This window comes from Marmota monax, unplaced genomic scaffold (genome assembly GCF_021218885.2).
Source record: "Marmota monax isolate L192 unplaced genomic scaffold, Marmota_monax_Labrador192_F-V1.1 WCK01_AAM20220418_F8-fsc00017, whole genome shotgun sequence".
Taxonomy (NCBI): Eukaryota; Metazoa; Chordata; class Mammalia; order Rodentia; family Sciuridae; genus Marmota; species Marmota monax.
In genome coordinates, this window is record NW_026695241.1 from 15,727,458 (window position 1) to 15,746,745 (window position 19,288).

At 36.9% G+C, this 19,288-nt stretch overlaps 1 protein-coding gene across 29 annotated transcripts in view; it reads right to left on the reverse strand.

Annotated features, from left to right (window-relative positions):
• Positions 1 to 1,884: 1,884 nt before the first annotated feature.
• The window catches only part of Nrxn3 (neurexin 3), a 1,577,562-nt gene continuing 1,560,158 nt past the window's right edge, over positions 1,885 to 19,288 (reverse strand). For 12 of the 29 annotated variants that reach the window (XM_058577846.1, XM_058577845.1, XM_058577844.1 and 9 more), the window contains one exon: positions 1,885 to 2,856. In XM_058577846.1, coding sequence (XP_058433829.1) covers positions 2,555 to 2,856 — 302 coding nt within the window. In that variant the 3' untranslated portion in view covers positions 1,885 to 2,554. Of the gene's footprint in view, positions 3,481 to 10,792; positions 11,473 to 19,288 lie in introns of all 29 variants that reach the window. The other 17 variants (XM_058577829.1, XM_058577826.1, XM_058577828.1 and 14 more) reach the window with 3 other exon arrangements.

The window sequence follows — 19,288 nt, forward strand, 5'->3', positions numbered from 1 at the left end:
TCAGATCTTTTCCCAACTATTAAGACAATAAAATTGCATCATCATACAGGGTTTTGGGAAGAACATTTTATTGCTAAGCATATCCTTGAACAAAAATGCAAATATAAAATGAAAGGGAAAAGGAAAAAGAAAAAGCAGTAACATCACAACATCATAAAATAAATTCCTTTAGGATTTGCTAATAAAACAACAGAGTATGATAAAAGCTCACATACAGAATGCACATGTTCCCATAAAATTGTCCAAATAGAAACTTACACTAAAAGGAATATAACAAATGTGTTTTTACTCAAATTTAAGAAAAAATGTAAAGAAAGAAAGTAGGAAATCAGTTCACAAGACCTCAAGACTCCAAGAACAGCAATCTTTTACAGACACCGAGATATAATCAACTTCATGTAGGCTGGGCCATTTAAGTTATCTAAAATCGTGCTTTGATATCTTTTTATAGTCCTGTCTTTTTTTAACGACAACAAAAAATCAGAAACTCTTAACACATTGAAATATCAGATAAGGAGGAACACCTCTTTCCATACATATTAGTAAAGGCTACCATTGTTTAGATTGCGCTTTTTGCCCCATGTCTTTCAGATATTTGTTTCAAAGTCAAATATTCATGCAACTTACAAAGACCAGCAAGAGTAGATTTCTAAATCTAAACAGCTGATTGGTTTTCATCTGTACAAAAAAAATTGTATATATCTGACCCTCCAGAGGACACACTCCAGTCTCATGTGAATGTTTATCTTGCTTTGTCTCTTGCTTTTTGAATAGCTATGGCCACACAACCGGTTTATTATTTTTCTGTACATTGTTTCCTCTTTACAAAAAGAAAACAAAAAAGACAACTGGAATATAAACCCAAACGAACTGAAATAAACAAATAGAAAGGAAATAACAGTTCTTCAAGCAGTATGTACATAGGTGGCTAAGGAATTATACCAGCAAAAATGTAGTAAAATATGTAAACAAAATCTGAGAAGATTTTTTTTTTAATTCTCTTTGACACAGTTAACTGTGACAAAACTAAAACTCACGCTTTCTTCACATTTTAAGGTTTACTTTTTTGTTGTTTTGTTATTTTCTTTTAAAATAACATTCTCATTCCACTTCAAGACTTTAACAGATTTCTGTGTCAGTCATCCCATCAAACATACCATGATAAATATATCTGTATATATATTTATTTATATATATATTATACTATTAAATTCCTTTTTTGTGTGTCACAGCAGCTTTATTCATTTATTTACTTGTTTTTTAAAAAAGATGGGTGAAGGGAGAAGTAAGCAAATGGAAGGACAGTTATCCGTGTCAGGCTACAAAATTAAACCACTATGGAAACCATTACCATGTTGGGGGGTGGGGAAGAACTATGTTATTTGCACTCTGTCATGACATGTTTGGCTCATGTGACCTTTGGTGGCTCCATCACAAGTTGAACTCCCATAGTGTCTGTTCTGATTATGCAACAGACTTCAGTATTGTCTTGTCGTTTTTTTATTTGCATGCATGTCAATCAATTACAGGTCCAGCCCACCCCCCTTCCCTTCTCTAGGAAAGGTTCTGTTTTAGTTTGTGGGGCTTTTTCCCCTTTAACACAATTTGGGTTAATGGACAGGAACAATATTGTTAAGTAAAGCCAATAGCTCTGATAAACCAGCCCTAAACCCATCTGTTCAGGGTTTGGGTGGCTGGTTCTAGAATTAGATCCTGGGGGACCAGCTCTTCAAAATTAAGGTTATCATCCATTACATGGGTTTTGCTATGTACTCAGCAAAGCATCTTATAGGAAACAAACAACATATTCTAGAGACACCACACCTGATATGTAGAGTGAACACCATGGTAGCTTTGAGTTCATATGGCAATAGTCTCTCGTACTTTTTGTTTTCTGAGTTTTTTTTTTTTTTTTCCCTCTTCTTATGTCCAGTCATTCTCAAAAAATAAACAGAAACCCAAAAGCCATTTATCCCCTCAGATCTTGAAAAGTTACACACACACTGGCCAGAACCAGATAAGGGTGATTTCTTTTTTGTTTTGAGTTTTTTTTTTTTTTTAACTTTTTTTTCCCTTTTCTTTTTTTTTTTTTTAAATGTTTTTGATTTTTACATAATTAAACTGAAAAAAAAAAAACATTGTTACAGTCAAGCTTCACAAACATCATTACAGACTCACTTGGAGTTATGGAACAAGTAAGCCATGAAGTCTTGTACCTCTCATAAAAGGTCCTGGAGAGAAGGGAGCTTGCGAGTCCGCGGCCGTGGTGGAGCCCCCCGGAGCGCGCAGGGCTCTGGGCGTGTGCTTTATGATACAGCAGGGCGGAGAGAACCTCCCGTCTCCCAGCCGGGGCTGACCCTCGCAGCCTCGGGGGAACTCGGTCGATAGATCCCTCTCGGTGTGTGTCCTTTAAAAATGGTTTTCCCCACCATGGTCATGGAATACCCCGTCTCAGAACAGTTCTGACACCTGTCACGTCTCACTGTCAAAGTATTCCTATGTGGATGTGTAAAGAAATCGGTTGGAAATCCATGTCTCACCGGTGTCATCGTGTTTACACGTAATACTCTTTGTCCTTGTTCTTCTGTTTCTTGTGGCCGCTCTTAGAGCTCAGTTGCTTCTCCTTCATGAGCGTGCCGTTGCTCTGGGCCGAGTTGCTGATGTAGTTCCGCGTCTCGTCCACTTGATAGGACCCCTCGTCCCTGTTCCTGTACTTGTACATGGCGTACAGGAGGATCAAGATGCAGAGGGCGGCAGCAGCCACAATGCCGACGACCATCCCTGTTGTACTGCTCGACTCCCGGATCACCTCTGAGGCCCCCGGAACCCGTCTGATTCCCGGCTCCGTGGGGTTTGCTGTGGGCACATTACGGAACATGGGGGAAGTAATTAGTGGGCTCTTCAGTTTGGTGCTGTCTAGCTCATAGGCAGTGGGCAACGGAAGCAAGACTATATCAGGCTGGGGTTTGAGATCACGGTTATTCATTTTGCCAGCTGGCAATTTGGGCACCATCCCAGACGAGGAGGAAGCTGTGAAGCGGATCAGCTCAGGGGACAAAGATGTGGTAGTAGTCCTACTAGTTTCGGAGACTTTGTTAGGTCTAAAGTCCTTGGATTCCCACTTGGGCGCATGTGCTTTGTAGCCACCTTCGAAGATTGAAGTGGAAAGACTCTTATCTGTTACCAAGGAGAAGGTGGTGTAAAAATCTTCATCATCAGTAGGGGGCAGGTTAGAGTCAAAGGTTTCCCCTGAGCCATACCCAGATATCACCAAGCCATCATCATCACAACCATCGCTGCCTTGGTCCGACAAGCAAGGTAACCCCGCCTCAGAGGTCATGGACAGGGAATCTTTGGTGGTCTCAATAATGGTGAGGAGGGGGCGGAAGGTAGGGGGGAGTGTAATGGAAGGTACACGAGTAGCAATAGGAGGGGTAGCTAAAGGGTCTTCTACAAGAAGAGGGATAACTAATTCACCTCCTGGGAGTGAAAAGAAAAAGAAAAACAGAATTAGTACAAGTGTAAACACAAGCTGCAGTCACTCTCCATGAATGCAGTAATAGGAGATGCCTCTGAACTTACAATAAAAGGGCCCGGATCCACATAGGGATCTTTTGGGATTGTAGCCTAAAGCATTTTAGGCTGACCTAGTGCCCCTTCTATTCCTCTGATCACCCAAACCCAATATCCTTATATTGGGGACATAGATTTTAAAGATACTCTCAAGTCATTATTTGGATAGAATTCAAATATGCTGTTTCCAGGATCTACTTAGAAGGTGATGACTTTCAATTATACTATTACAAATACTGACAGGCTATCAAAAGTGTGTGTTGTGGGTGGGTGGGTGCACACACACTGTGTGTTTGATTTGTGGATTTATGAATGTGCATATAACATTTCTTTATTGCCTTCTTGAGTCTTAACTTACTTGCTCTCCTGGGAATGGAAATGACCCACTCTTCAGATTACTGAGACAGAGTCCAAGATCAAGGGACATAAGAATTCATAGTATTTTCTGAAGTTACTACTTTTTATTTCACACTTTTTTTTTAAACAGGGAAAAGAGCACATAAAATATATTACATGCCTAAGGCATGGGAGTATTTGACTCCAACACTTCTTAATTGCAGTTCTCATTTGCTGTAAGCTAAGTGACAGGGATTTGCAAAAGGTTCAATGTTTTCATCTAATAAACTCATTTGAACTATGCTTTTCCAGAAGTTCCCCTGCTACATGAAAACTTGCCTTGCATTAATCTATGTTTATGCACTGCTTTTAAGCTGTATGCAATATATGCTGAGCTGGAAGCTAGATTTTAAAAACACCCAGACTCCATATCCATGACTTGCTGGAAACTGACATTAGATTCAGAAATGTTGACTTAGCACACTATGTTTTTAAATCGGTGATTCTTTACGAGAGTGGCAAAAGCATATTGCACTTATAAACATGTGGACTAAGGAAAGAAAGTTCAGAACAGTTCTTTAAATCACAGTGCCTGGCAAATCATGGGCACCAGAAGTATTTTTCAAGGAAAGTTGCTCACTTAACTCTAAGCCCAAGATTATTCACCTACAAGTGAAATAATCAAGGTCTCTTTTGCATATCTTTGTAATGTTATTTTCTAAACAGAGGAAGGATCTTAAAAAGTCACAGTTCATGTCTCTTCACCGAATTTATTCCAGAAGAATTTATTCCAACTATCACTTAAAAAATTCTCTACCAGGAGTGGCATGATGCTTCCCTTCCCAGTTAAGAAGGAATAGATCCTAATATGATATTGTCATTGATGGCTTCTTTATGGGCTTGTTCTCTAAGCTGTCAACTGGCATAATGCTAACGTGTGTTCACTCTTGTATGTTCTGCCCTGGGTAATTACTAACCTTACGGGGATGGAATGGCTAATGGTGAACATCTATTAATAGACATGACTGTTGCTGAGGTGTCCTCTTTCACCAGTGACAAAGACAGACAAGGATTTGCACTGTCTAGATACTGCCAATTCAAATTCAAAGGATGTACCAAAGGGCCAGATCTTTGAGCTTACAGTCTTCTAGGGTTATTCCTTTAAGGACTGATTCACAAATTAGAACTCTCCTACTCAGCTTTCCATACCTTGTATCTTCAAATATTTCCGGTGTCTCAATTAGAACTACTGCATCTAAATTGAAGAGTTTTCAGATGTGCTAAGAGAATGGCCTCCTGAGAAGAAAACTCTTATATACTTTCCAAGCATCTGAGAATTGCTTGCATACATGTCAGAAGCATTTAATCTCTCTGTCTATCCAGTAACACTGTGGTACTTATAAACTGAGTAGGGGAGGGAGATGATCATGTATATAAAATGTGTCATTTAGAAGGAGAGAACAACAGAATGTAGTAATGACATCTCTGGCCTATTCGATAATTTTACTGTATATGGGGACATAAAACATGCTTTTTGAGAATCTCAATATGGCCTGTGGTTCCTGCCTTAAACCCAAGAATCTATTCTAGTGCTCAGAGTTTGAAACTATTGAGCTAAATGATCTTTTCAGGTTTGCCAGAGATAAGACGTGCTTTACTGGACTAGAATGCCTATTTTTTTTTTTAAGTCATGAACATATATAATTCATATGCCTTGCGACTTGGTTGATTCATAATTTATACACCTTTGCTAGTTTTTATAAATGGGATTTGGAGCGCAGTTCCCTAAAGGTAAGCTAGTCCTAAAACTAACCCTGAACAAACTTTTTTTTTATTATTATTATTCTGGTAGGGGGCACCTAGTGGTATATTTAAAGTGAAAAATGGAGGAGGGCAGTGTTTGAGTAGGAGGTGAGCATCAGTAAGAGAGAAATGAAGGCCAATACAATCTGTATAAAGGTTCCCTAGTGATTTCTTAGGAATGGTTTTACTTGTCATCAGAGGACAAGACAGGAGTTTTTTAAAACTCCAGTTTAACTAGAACAAAGGTTGAACATGTAGGTTTTTCCAGGCGTAAATACCAAGAGTCATTTGTTCCTTGTGACCAAGTCAAAATATACCCCAATGTAGAGTAAGCAAAGAAGAAATTGGCTTAAAGGACAGGGGATAACTGATCTGTTGGGTACAAATAATTTACATAAAATGTTGGGTAGAAAGCTAGTGTCTCTTTAAGTGAGACCCAGATTCCAATCTTCATGATTACAGAGTGGCATTCATTTGCAATTTTAGTGTACCATCTGTAATACCCAACTGGAGTCTTAAATTGGCTGTTTAGTAGTTGTTGTTGTTTGTTTTTGGTTTGTTTTCTCTCTCTTCAATCCTAGCTAAAGCTTCACAGTGTTTTTGTTGTTTAAAATTTTCCAGAATCTACAAACTGCTCACTCTGCAGTTGAATTGATATTTCTTTTTCATTCAAACATTCTAATACAGGCATTTCTATTGGATTTAGAAACATAGTAAGAACCATGCATTTCACAACAGTACAGAAAGAGGGTTCTGAAGCTTGCTTATTTATAAATAGAGGAGCCCCAGATTGAAATGATTTTATTTTAAAACTAAAATGATGAGTATTACTATTTTAAGTTTCAATGTCAAAACTACTTACCCTCCATTTTCTTTGCCATTTTGTTATTAATCCTGGCATTAGTGATAAAAAAAATGATAAATGATGCCCTCTGTTGGGAAAATTGGAGCCCACATTATGCTGGTCTTTAATCAGTGAAATTGGAGAAGTATTTATAACTCTCCTTTCCTGACATCTCAAGGAATTGGAAAAGTGCTTCTAGTTTAAAATGAAGTTGCCTGGGATGCAAGGATCATTATTACAAATGAGAATTATAGTAACAGGTAGAAAACTTTAGAAAGATTTAAACATGAAAACTGTCTAAACAAATATAAAATCAATTTTAATATAAAATTCTATATCTAATATTTAAGGTGATTATAGTTTAGTCAGCCCTCTGTATCTGTGGGTTTTACATCCAAGAATAAAAATATGTGCTGATAGAAAATATTTAAGAAAAAATTGTGACTGTACTGAACATGTGCAGACGATTTTTTTTCTGGTCATTATTCCCTAAAATAACCTAGAGAATATTTTAATATAAGGAAGGTATGCATACATTATAAAAATAAGGTACAAACTCTGTACCTTCTTTTTCTTTTTTGAGAGGGTGGTGGGAAGGGGATCTTTCTATATTGCCCAGAGGCTTGCAATGAACTCCTGGGGTCAAGAGATCCTCCAGCCACATCCTCATGAGTAGATGGGACAACAAGCACACATTACTGACTTATTATGTTGTTTTACACTAGGGACTTGAGTATTCACAGATATTAGTATTTGGGGGACGTGGGACCAACCCTTCATGACAACTGTACTTGGGGGATGGTCTAGGGGCATATGTCATTTGAGATGGAGAGATGAGCAGTATATTTCTCCCACTATTAGATCCTCATAGACTTAGTTTCTGGGGGGCTGATTATGACTTTTTGTATATTTGTGTAATCCAAAGTGACTACACTCAGAAATGTTGGTGCGGCTGACAATAATTATTTTTCATTGTGCAGAGACTATAGAGTTAGTGATCAGCCATGTATCCATACTTACACAAGTATTCACATAATCAATGAACCTAATGTCACAAAGGGTTATAAGCAGAGGGATATGAAAACTAGAATCTATCAAAATCCTAATTTCCTATATTACCCTCAGAATTTTTCTTTGGTTTGGAATAAGAACCATCTGTATTCCTTAAAGTTAGCATTTTTAAATTGGGAATATATACACTTTTTTTTTTTACGTAGTTGTGATTTCCTTTAAACTAGAGAGATCACTAGAGATATAAAAGGTCTATTTTAGCCCCAAAGGCTGTCCTGCTTTTTTGCTTTATGAGTGTATTTATAGATATATAATTCATGCCTCTAGGGCTGATATCTAGCAAAAGGGGCTCTCGGCCATCGAAAAAGACAGTGTATTAAAAATTTAATAGAACTCTTCTGAACTGTGAGGATGTTGTGGGTGATGGTAAATGTAGTGGGTCACCTGAAAAAAAAACACAAAAAAACAACAAAAAAAAAACAAGACCAGCATGAAGTCTCCATGCAGCTCCAGCCTCTTCCTCTCTGGAGATGGTTGAGTCTGAGCACTCACGAAACTCCAAACACAATGCACTTAACCATGGGACTCCAAAGAGGACACCGTGGTCCAGCTCTTTGAATTTCTGTTGTAGGTGCGTGGGTCCTTTGCCTTCTTTCTTATTTGCATTATTCTAATTCTCTACTTGGAAAACTACCTAAAATTGAGAGAAATCATTCTTTCCCCCACCAAATTAGCTGTTCAAAGGTTTAAAAAAAATAGTTATAGACAAACATGGCCAGTACTTGGGGATAAGACATCAAAAAGCCTTCAAATGTCTCTGAAGGCTTAACTTATGTTTTAACAAAACGAGAGTTTCTAAGTAGAATATCATTCTTCTCTCTTCATCCAAACAAATGGTTTGCCTGAAATATGTTTGACTCTGAACGGCTACAAAATTTATTTTTTAACATATTACCAGGGGAAAAAAGCCACAGCTCTTGATATAATTATAATCATAAAATACAGAATGCCAAATTGAGTATTCATTCACCTTTGAAGTCAATTGGACTCAGTTTGCTGTCAAAATTTTACTGCTTACTAGCCATATGACTTTGGTCAAGTATCTTAAACTCTAAATAAAATGGTAATGATAATAATAACATAGCCTACCTATCTCAAACCATTGCATGTTAACACCTTAGTACAGTATCTATGGCTCCTTAGAAATTCTGTTTCTACTATTATTACTTTTATTAATGTTTTGATCAATAATAACTAAATAATTGATCAATTTCTTGTAACTTTTATGCAATGGCTTCATGCTAAGGTAGAGATATGATTATGTAAGGTCTAGATTATTGAGGCTATTTTAAGCAAGAAGTGTGAGGGATGACTTATGAGTTTTCAAAGATCTCATAGTTTTAAAAGATGGCCATTTATTAATCGACCCGCTTCTTCAACAGAAACAAAATTTTTTGATACAATTAGGCAAATTAACAGCCTATTTAGGAAATTCCATGTTTTAAACCTGCAATACTATTTAACATGCTGAACAACACAAAATCACATGAACTGAGATAGAGTCCATTCATTAAAACTGCTGAGTTGCAGTGGCTATCAACGTAGCTAGGCGGTAGAATGCTTGCCTAACATGCATAAAGCTCTGGGTTCAATCCCCAGTGTGCTAAAAAGAACAAAAGCAAACAATCAAAAACTGCTGAGTGGAAACCTATGTATTAGCCACCATTTAGTTCTATAATAGTTTCAGGTAACTTTGATGTCTATAATTAAAGTAAAACAAGTAACTTCTTTTACAAAGATTGTATACTGCTTCTTACCCATCCTTGAAGTACGCGTGTGTTAGCATTGATCCAAATAACCTGAAGGTCAGGGAATATTCTCTCCCTAGAGTTACACACAATAGTGGTACCTACCTGAAATATTTTCTAAGTAAAATTTTAGATATGAACATTTTTCTGATTCTCCTTGATAAAATATTGATCCTTTTAAAGCTTACCTTATCAAATCCTTGAGGAAAAATATGGCAACTATTAATAGAAAAAAGGAGAGAGGCAGAGAGAGAGAGAGTGTGTGTTGGTACCTTTTCTCAGTGTGTATGTGTGTATTTGTGTGTGTACTTATTTTTTTTAATATTTATTTTTTAGTTGTAGTTGGGCACAATACCTTTATTTTGTTCATTTATTTTTACATGATGCTAAGGATTGAACCCAGGGTCTCACACATGCTAGGTGAGCGCTCTACCGCTGGGTCACAATCCCTGTCCCTTGTGTGCGTACTTATATGTACTTATATGTATATGTATTTTATGTGTGAGTATGTGTACTTATGTGTATGCTTATATGTTCTTTATGGGTATGTGTTTATATGTGTGAGTTTTTTATATGTATGTGCATGTGTGTGTATTCATGTGTGAGAGTGTGTGTGCATTCATTTTTGCCAGAAGTTTGTTCATACATTAGGAGGCACTGATATCAGTACATCACTCTAAACACCTGGGATTCTTTATGTCTTTATTCTCAGTAAAATTGATTTTGTAGCCTGTGGTGATGGGGATAGCATAATCCTGGAAAAACCAAACTACCATAATCACTTGAGAGTACCTTATTTCCCCTTTGCTGAAAGAAAATAAAATAAAGGACTGATTTGCCTGAATGTTTTCTAAGGAATTAAATTAAGGATGAAATTACCACTGATAACACTTGGAGCTAACTTGACTCATTTTTTTTTTCCTTTGGGGTATAGGACTCCCATCTGCTGTAGCCGATTTTACTACCCGACTGTGGAGCTACCAATACTGTCAAGGTTTTAAAGTTGGTAGTAAAAAGAAGTCCCTGCAAAGAGGCTTGGTTTTCTATGGGTCGTAAGGACTTTGTGTCCACCCTCTTCTACTAAGAGTGCAATTCACATTGATTATTAGAAGCAGCTCAGTGCAAAATATAACTGAAAGTTAAGCAAATAGATGCAAATGAAATAAAATAAAATACTTAATATAGTTTTCAAAATCATATAGTAGAAAATAAAATAAACTTCGCAAAATAAGTTAAGGGAAGAACAGCAAATAACTTAAAGGCATTCACAGTACAAAAACAAACAAACAAAAAAGTCAAAGCAAATGAAAAATAGAGGCTGTTTTGGAAAATAAAAAGAAAGGAATCATTTCCATAAAAGCAAAATAATTCAAATTAAAAAAGAAAAGCATACCATATTAATTCATAGTCAACTTACATCAACAAATTGCCCGCATGTTTTTTGGCATGAAAGAAAAATTTACAAAAGAAAGTTGTGTAAGAATGCTCTTGGACAAATAGAATTGTCACATTCTTGTAACTTGCTTTTTTTTTGTTGTTGTTGTTGTTGTCATTTCTTAAAAACTTTTGAGCAAAATGTCTAATTTTTCAAATATAATAATTTACAACAGGATGATACAGGGAGGTAACAACACATACATCCACACCACATAACATGAAAAGAAAAAAAAATCTGCACTTAAACGAATTTTTACTTTGGGGGTTTGGGAGGGCATTGATTTTGAATTTAAAATAATTCCGATTGCTATGATTGAAAAATTTTCTTTTAAAAAAATTTTGTCTTTAAAAAAAATCTATGTATCTACAGGGTTTTGAATGAATTTCTGCATCGGTATAGATTTTTCAGACATATATTTAACTTTCTTGTCTTTTTCACAAAGTTTAGAATTTTTTAAATTTAAGGGAATGAATGACAACACATAAATTTTAACAATGCTAAAGAAAGGGGGATTATGGGAAGGGAAGATGCAGAGAGGGAGGGGCGTGTCTATGAGTGCACTACACAGGAGATGAAGATGAGAGGAGTAAATGTGTAAGTGAGTCGCCATGTCCATGTAAGGGCGGCACGGAGTGATCTAGCTGCATTAGAGCTTCTGGCTGTAAGGAAGGGATGGGCAATATACAAAAACAAATGAGCCTACACATGCCCATCTATGGAAATAAAGAACAGAACTCTAACACTGACAATCTCACACACCCTAAGCTGCAACTTCTTCAACATGCAATTACTCCAAAAAATCATTACAGTTTCATTATAAGATTTTCAAATCATAGAAATGTTAAACTTTTCTTCCTACTCAAAATAGCCAAATACATAAAATAATAATACTAATAATCATGATCAAAAAGTTCAAAGCAAAAACAAGAAGACTAGATTTATGCATTCAAGTTGAACAACTTCACCGGCAGCCACACAGCCCCATCTAGATCTGGGGGTTTAGGGATCAGCAGAGGTGACTGAAAGGCAGTGCCTCTTAGGGAGCCCACGTGCTGGGCCACTAATTACTCCCCTGTACAGAGATGGTATAGTCTGATGCCATCTGTCTTCCTACAGCACCCATATTGTGCACAGCACGATTGGAAACGAGGCTGGCTAATCTGAAAGATGTGGATGTGAGGATTCTGCAGCTGAAGTTGTTCCACATTTAAAGAGGGAGTGGGAAAAACTGCAGAAAACAATTCATAACTTTTTCCTCATAATTTTGGATAAATCCAAATCTAAGATAAAGAACTAGCAATTAAAAAGAAATACATTGATTGAAATATATTTTTATATATATATATATATGTATAGATAGATATATATAATACAAAAAGCACTTAATTCCCAAACAAGAAGGGAGAAAATTAAAAAAAAAAAAGAAGTTTAAAGAAAAAGGTATTTCATACATTTTCAGAGATGAACAACCAGATGCACACGCTGGAAAAGGCACAGACAGAGCTGTCGGGGACACGTTATTTCTTATTTTTTTCACTTTGTTTTTACTGGATTATTGATTCCCCATTTTGTGATAGCCAAAATTAAAAACAAATTTTGCATTTTTCTTCAAAAAGCATTTTACTTTTGGTTTCACTTCTTTAAAAAAATAAAAAGGGCGTGCAGTCTGGATGTACGTCAAAAGTAGACATTTAAAGAGAAGCAAGGGGCTAGACTGACAAATGGGTCATTCTCTATTATCCTTTCACTGTAGGAAGGTCAATCAAGTTAACACATGCTTAAAGTAAGTTGCATTTAGGGAAAATAGAATAACAGAACAGCAAGTTAGTGGTAGGGAGGAATCAGCAACACAAAATCAATTTGGGGACGAGAGGAAGGTACTATGCTTTATTTCATGCCTTTCCAGTAGGGGTGAAGGACATCCCTGGGCTTCTTTCCAATGGGAAAGAAAGAATGGGGAGGTTCATGGGTGTCTGTACATGTAGGCATGTGTGTGTGTGTGTGTGTGTGCACGCATGTGTGTGTTGGAGATTGGAGAAGAGCTTATAGTGATATGAACTGCTATCAAAATATATTCAAGTTGTTGAGTTATGCTTTAGGACACTTACCTCATATTCATTCATGGCCTTAGAAGGCATATTTTGTAAGGCACAGAGGAATGATCGTTCACATTGCTTTGTGTGTGTGTAATTGGGTTTTGTCAAACTGACAGAGCACCTTGCATGAAAATAGGCTGTTAAAATAAGCCTGATAAACGAAGGAATAACCAATACCTTTTTTCTTTTTGTAATAGTGTTGAAACTTCTCTCGACTCAAAAGGAGAACAGGATCAGTATGTATAAACTATAGGATAATCATAAAATGAGTATGGTTTACTGAAATGCATTGAGAAAAACTGTGCCAGTCTTTTAGAAAAGAATTTGAGAGACAAAATGTCCCATCCAATGTACACTGAGGAAAGGAGGAGAGAGTATGCTGTCACAGTGTGTGTACAGTGTGTGTGCACGTATGTGTGTGTGAAGTGAGAGGAAGACACTGTAGAAGGTACATGGGGAAGGAGTTTCTAGAAATGGCCTTTGCCTCTACTGGAAGAGATTACTAGAATTTTCTTCAATATTTTATCCCTGCAAGAACATCAATGTTCAACCAAGGACTGGGAAACCCGGGTAGGCAAACCACAAAGGCAAGACACTTGAGAGCACTTGGTTCTGACAGCCAATTCCAGCCACTCCTAAGAACTCTTTTGGGTGACTTTGACAAATAGAATAAAATTTGAAGCTGAGTCCAACTTTCCCCCCTGTGAGACGCCCCTTTTATTGTTTTATTTAAAAATAATTGTAGTAATGTGTCCCCATGGGTCAGTCCGTACCAAGATTTTTAGTCTCTGGTTTAATAATGTTAATCATTATTCCGGGAACTTCACAAAGGGCAGCTGGAAAGTTTTAAAAGAAGAAACAAAAATCCCAATAATATAAGAAAAGAAAAACCCTTGTTGCCATTTAGTTGAATTTTTTTGAATAATTATAGTCTTAATGTTGAATTTTATTATACGAGAAAATCCTCTAAATGCTTGGATGGTCTCATAAGGCATCCAATGACTTCTAAAGAACAAAGTTAGTTTTGATGCATTTACATGAACTGCTTTTTGTTTCATAGGCAACTTTTGAAAGCAGGAAGCATAACTGATCTAAGTGTGAGACTTCAAGAATAAGATACTTCCAATGCATTCTCCTCTTAGATAATGAGAGGTGTTTTGAGGAAGATGTATCAGCAATTTGGGTCCCCTACAGTTTTGACTGAGTAATTTACCTATTTCAAAATTGCCTGTTTTAAATCTCTTACAAGTAGAATACTACTTACATCCTGGAAATCACTAGTTTAAACAATTGAACATGCTAAAATTTAGGGGTGTCACTTTGCAAATAAAATCATGTATATATTTTTTAAACCCATGGAAGCCACAGTTTCAAATAAAGCCAACACAGTTTGGATATAGTGTGCACACAGTTTTATAATATAAGTCAAACTTTAGTTCACATGTATAAAGGTTCTTTGTTGTCTAATGTAAGATACATAATCACATTACTATAGCTCCATTTCATCTTTCATTAGCTGTCCATGATTTTTTTTTAATTATCACTATGAGCATCTTATGTATTTATGACTCTAGGAAGTGTTAAGAAAGTGTTAGGTTTATATTTGCCATTGAGAACAAATAATGCAATAATTTGCTTTGAAACAGCATATTTTGATGCAACCATTTTTTATCCCACCATGTCCTAATAGCCCCATCTAAATGTAAAATCAAGATTTTAAGAACAACAAATGTAGTCAGATGAAATTACACTGGTCAGAATTCATTATGGTAACTTGTTTTAAAGAAGTTTTTCTGATCTGCTAGAGATTGAGAAGTCCAAAGAAATTATAAAGTGAAGTAACCTAACTTGCAAAACCCACCCCCCCTGGGGTCTTGCCTGTTAGAGGACGTTGACCTCAGTGTACAGGAGAGGTCTCAAAGGAAGGCCCCAATGCATTACTGTGCATTACATTATGGATTTTAAATTTCTCAGGGAAAATATCAGAGAGAAAAGAAGAGGGGCCTATTTTAAGATGAGTGCAACACCGGAGGAGAAAAGCTTAAAAATTAGGGGGGAGCTGAGAAAGCTATCAGGAGAACAAATATATAAAAGAGGAGTTTCAAGACTTTGGCATCAAATATACAAGAAAATCCTACTTATCTGTTCTTCTTATGAGGTGTACAAACATATTTTCATTGGTTGCAATTATGTGTCCATGGGGCAAAGGGAGGGATTGTTCTGGGAGACTCAGTGATTCAGTTCTGAACCACAGTTTAGCTTAGACGAGAAATGTTGAGTCTGGTGGATGTGGACACCAGGATTATAAAGATGGCTACCATCTGCCATTCAAAATGAGCTCTGCCCATATCTTGACTTCTCACAACTTCCTCCCCAGACACAGTGGTGCTCAGAGAAAGAGTGAAAGAGCATGTTCTTTACTTGGTATTTGTTTCTAAATTGTTTTATTTACTTATTTATTTATTTTTGGTAACAGGGATTAAATTCAGGGATGCTTAACCACTGAGTACATGTCCTGACTGACCCACCTTCCTTTCCTTTCTTCCTTCCTTCTTTTCTTTCTGTTTACTTTCTTTCCTTCCTCCCATGCCCCCCTCCCCACTCCCTCCAACCCCCATCTCCCTCAGCCCCCACTCCCCCACTTCCATCTTCCCCAGCCCCCACCCCCTGCCCCCTACCTCCCCCACTTTCATTTTGAGGCAGCGGGCAAGGTCTCACTAAGTTGCTGAGGCTGGCTTTAATTTACAATCTTCCTGCATCAGCCTTATGTGTTGCTGAGATTATAGGTGTGTGCCACCATGCCTGACATAAAATACTTTTTTTTTAAGTCACTGAACACAGTGTGACACAAGTAATAAATTCATGTATTATCTGTTCTCAGATTCACTTTCCACTTGTAATTACTGTAAACTAAACTTCCGAAATGGAGAAGAGAGCCCAGGGTACCATCAAACCCAATCCTTAGGGCTGCATTAATGATCTGCCTGCTCAATTTATAGCAACTCTTCAAATTTAAGGAAGTAGATAAGAATAGAGAAAGCATTACCAAAGTCAGTATCCATTTTAAAGTTGGGTAAGAGAGTAGAATGTTTAGATATGGAAGGGCCTTCAACGAATGGCTTTGCTCACTACATTCATATCAACTTTAACTTAATTCTGTCCCACAATGTCCATTCTTTTTTGTGACCCTACACAGATTTTATACTGATACAACACTCCACTGCAATTAATTTATTACCTTCTCCATCTCAACTAGACCCTAAACAACTTAAGGTGAAGAATAGTATCTTGCTGTTTCTCACTCTGGAGATGGACTGCATTCTTCCTTGAGTATGCCTCTGCTTTCCAAAAAACGAAAACATAAACAAAACAAAACAAACAAACAAAAAACAGTGTCTTGCTTGCCTGCCTTTATTTTTTCCTACTAAAATTCTAGTAATCACATGAATTTTTATTTTTATTGAATGAGAAAATGGATGACACTAAATTACTCTATTTGATTGCTTACCCTTTTACTTCAATACTAGCCTGTAGCTTCCATGAAAGTATGCAAGTTCTGCATGAACACAGTGTCTCACCTTATGCCTAAAACCTATCTGTTCTAGAGACTTAGTTAGGAGACCTAAGTTCTGGTCTGAATTGTATTGCATGCAGCTAGTTAGGACACTGAACACTGAACAAATGGATTCATCTCTCTGAGTTTGTCTCCTCATGTGTGATGTACAGATTATAACGTCAAGTCAATTAATCTACCACACAGGGTAGATTTGCACAACTAATGAGATTTTGAATGTGAAAGTGCTTATAAATTCTAAAGGGCTTTTAAAATGTTTGTTACTATTGTCTTCCAAGCCAGTTAGTTGGAAAATGAGGGTTTGACATTCAACAGAAGAGGCTGAGTCCCAGGCAATCCAGACTAGTATTTTGAGTATGATCCTTGGATCATACTTCAGCATCCAACAAACAAGAATAGCCTCAATCCTAAACCTTACAAAAACAGACGTTATTGCTACTTCTTTCCAACTTTTCTCTGAACCCCTTCCGATAATGCTGTTTCTAAGGCTTAGTTCTTGAAATGGTATCCTTTTGTTATTTCTGCATGTGATTTCATAATTGCTTCATTTCGCTATTCCTGCAGGTTGGAGTAAAGCTCTGAAAGAGGTTTTATTTAGACATGTTGCCATAAGAATAAATCCACCGGATGGTAAGAGAACAGATCTGGTAATGAACTCCTGTCCTCTACCCAATATGTGAAGAACATTCGCTTGTCTCATCCCCAGCCGAGGGACTTCACTTTCCTTATTTATAAAATCACAAAGACATCCATCTTCCCTAACTCACAAGTGTGGCTTAAGTATAATTCCTTTGGAAACTATAAAAACATTCGATTCAAATACTATATTCATATACCATATTCTATAAAAGCTCTCTTGTGTGAACTCAGCATACTTGGTACTACTGAAGCAACCAAGGGGGATGCTGTGCCAGGGAGAAATCTCATCCAATCCCTTAGATATCCCAACAGACATGGAATTGTAGGACAATAGGAGAACATGAGCCAATGAAAGGGTCAAGGTAGTATTTTAGTTCTTTCCTCCTCAAAGTGTTAATACTAGTTAAGAACACAAAAGAGAAAATCCATTTAAGAAATTGCTAGGAATTAATATTCTTCTTCTCATTTTGTTTTAATGCTAATCAGGTATTAGTCTAAGTAAGCCTCTCCCCACCCGGGGTAATCATAAGCTCCTTGATGCACAGGTCCAATCTTTATGCTTATTTTGTGTTTTTTAATCTGTTCAGCAGGGCACAGCATAGGTCTTCAATATGTATTTATTTGAAAAGAATTACAAAATTAGAACAGCTTGGCAATACTTGGAGCTTTGTTTTGGAATGTCGGGGGACAGTTCAAAAAGCTATTCTTCCTGACACTAATTTCTTAAATCAAGAGGGAATTATCTTTATAAGGCGAAACAGAGAAAAAGCAGTGTAAAATGGGCTCAAAGGTATGAAATTAGCCACTAATCCTCTGTTGTTGGCCTTATTTCTGTGTGGAGTTTAGGGATTACATATGCCCTTGTTAGCTGCAAAGTATTAGGCTCTCATAATATTATTAGAGGTCATGTGAAATACTTATTTTATCAACTTAAAAAGTCACCTGAGCTGGATGTAGTGACACATGCCTATAATCCCAGCGGCTCAGGAGGCTGAGACAGGAGAATTCTGCGTTCAAAGCCAGCCTCAGCAACTCAGTGAAGCCCTAAGCAACTCAGTGAGACCCTGTCTCTAAATAAAATATAAAATAGGGCTGGGGACATGGTTCAGTGGTCAAGTGCCCCTGAGTTCAATCCCTTGTATCAAAAAAAAAAAAAAAATTCAATCCCTGGTATCAAAGAAAAGTTCAAAGTTCAATCCCTGGTATTAAAAAAAAAAAAGAAAAGAAAAGAAAGAAAGAAAGAAAGAAAAGTAAGCTGTGTGCCAGTCAGAAATGAAGTTTTGTTGGAAACATTTTCTTCATTTAGCATGAATAGTATAAGATTGCCCTGATTTTTGTCCTGCCCGGGTCCCTCCCTCATCTCACCTCTCTTAGCTAGTCCTAGGCTTAGCCCTAGGCTTTTTTAATTTTCCAGGTGATCCAGCCTCTGGGCTTTAAATGCCATCTATAGGATGATGTCTTTCAATTTAAAACTCCCTTCAGATTTTCAGGTTCCATATCCATCCTTGTACTCCACTTTACTATCTAAGAGGTACCTTGAATTATTTTACCACCTTCTGAACTAACACCTTCCCTAGGATTCCTCCTCTCTCAAGATTGACTCGGGTATACAGTTTGGGATTAATTTTTATATTTCAGTCCCTGCCTGAACTCCCTTTCAGATACCCAGTGCTCCAGGAGGTCTTGTTCACTCTACCTTGGCAACAGATTCCTTCAGCAAATTCCAGGTAGGCATTTCAAAATTAAGCCAGAAGCAAATTCCCTCCATATTCCCTTTTCTCCAGTGTCTTCTACCCAGATTCTAGTGGAAGTCACCATAGTCCCTTGTTTGGATTCTGTAGGAGCCTCCCACAGGATCTCCCACTTCCACTTTTGACTCCCTAAAATCCCTTCTCCATACTGAATCCAGAGTATTCTTGAAAACACATACAAGGTACTAAAAAGTTTTTGCACAGCAAAACAAACAATTGACAAATTGGAAAGGCAAACTACAGATTGTGAAAAACGATTTACAAAGCATATACCTAAAGAATCTAATATCCAAATTTATAAAGAAATTATGCTATTTAAGAGCAAGGAAACATACAACATAGTTAAAAATTGGAGGAAGGACCTGAATAGATATTTCTACAAAGACAACATAAAAATAGGTAACAAGTATAAAAA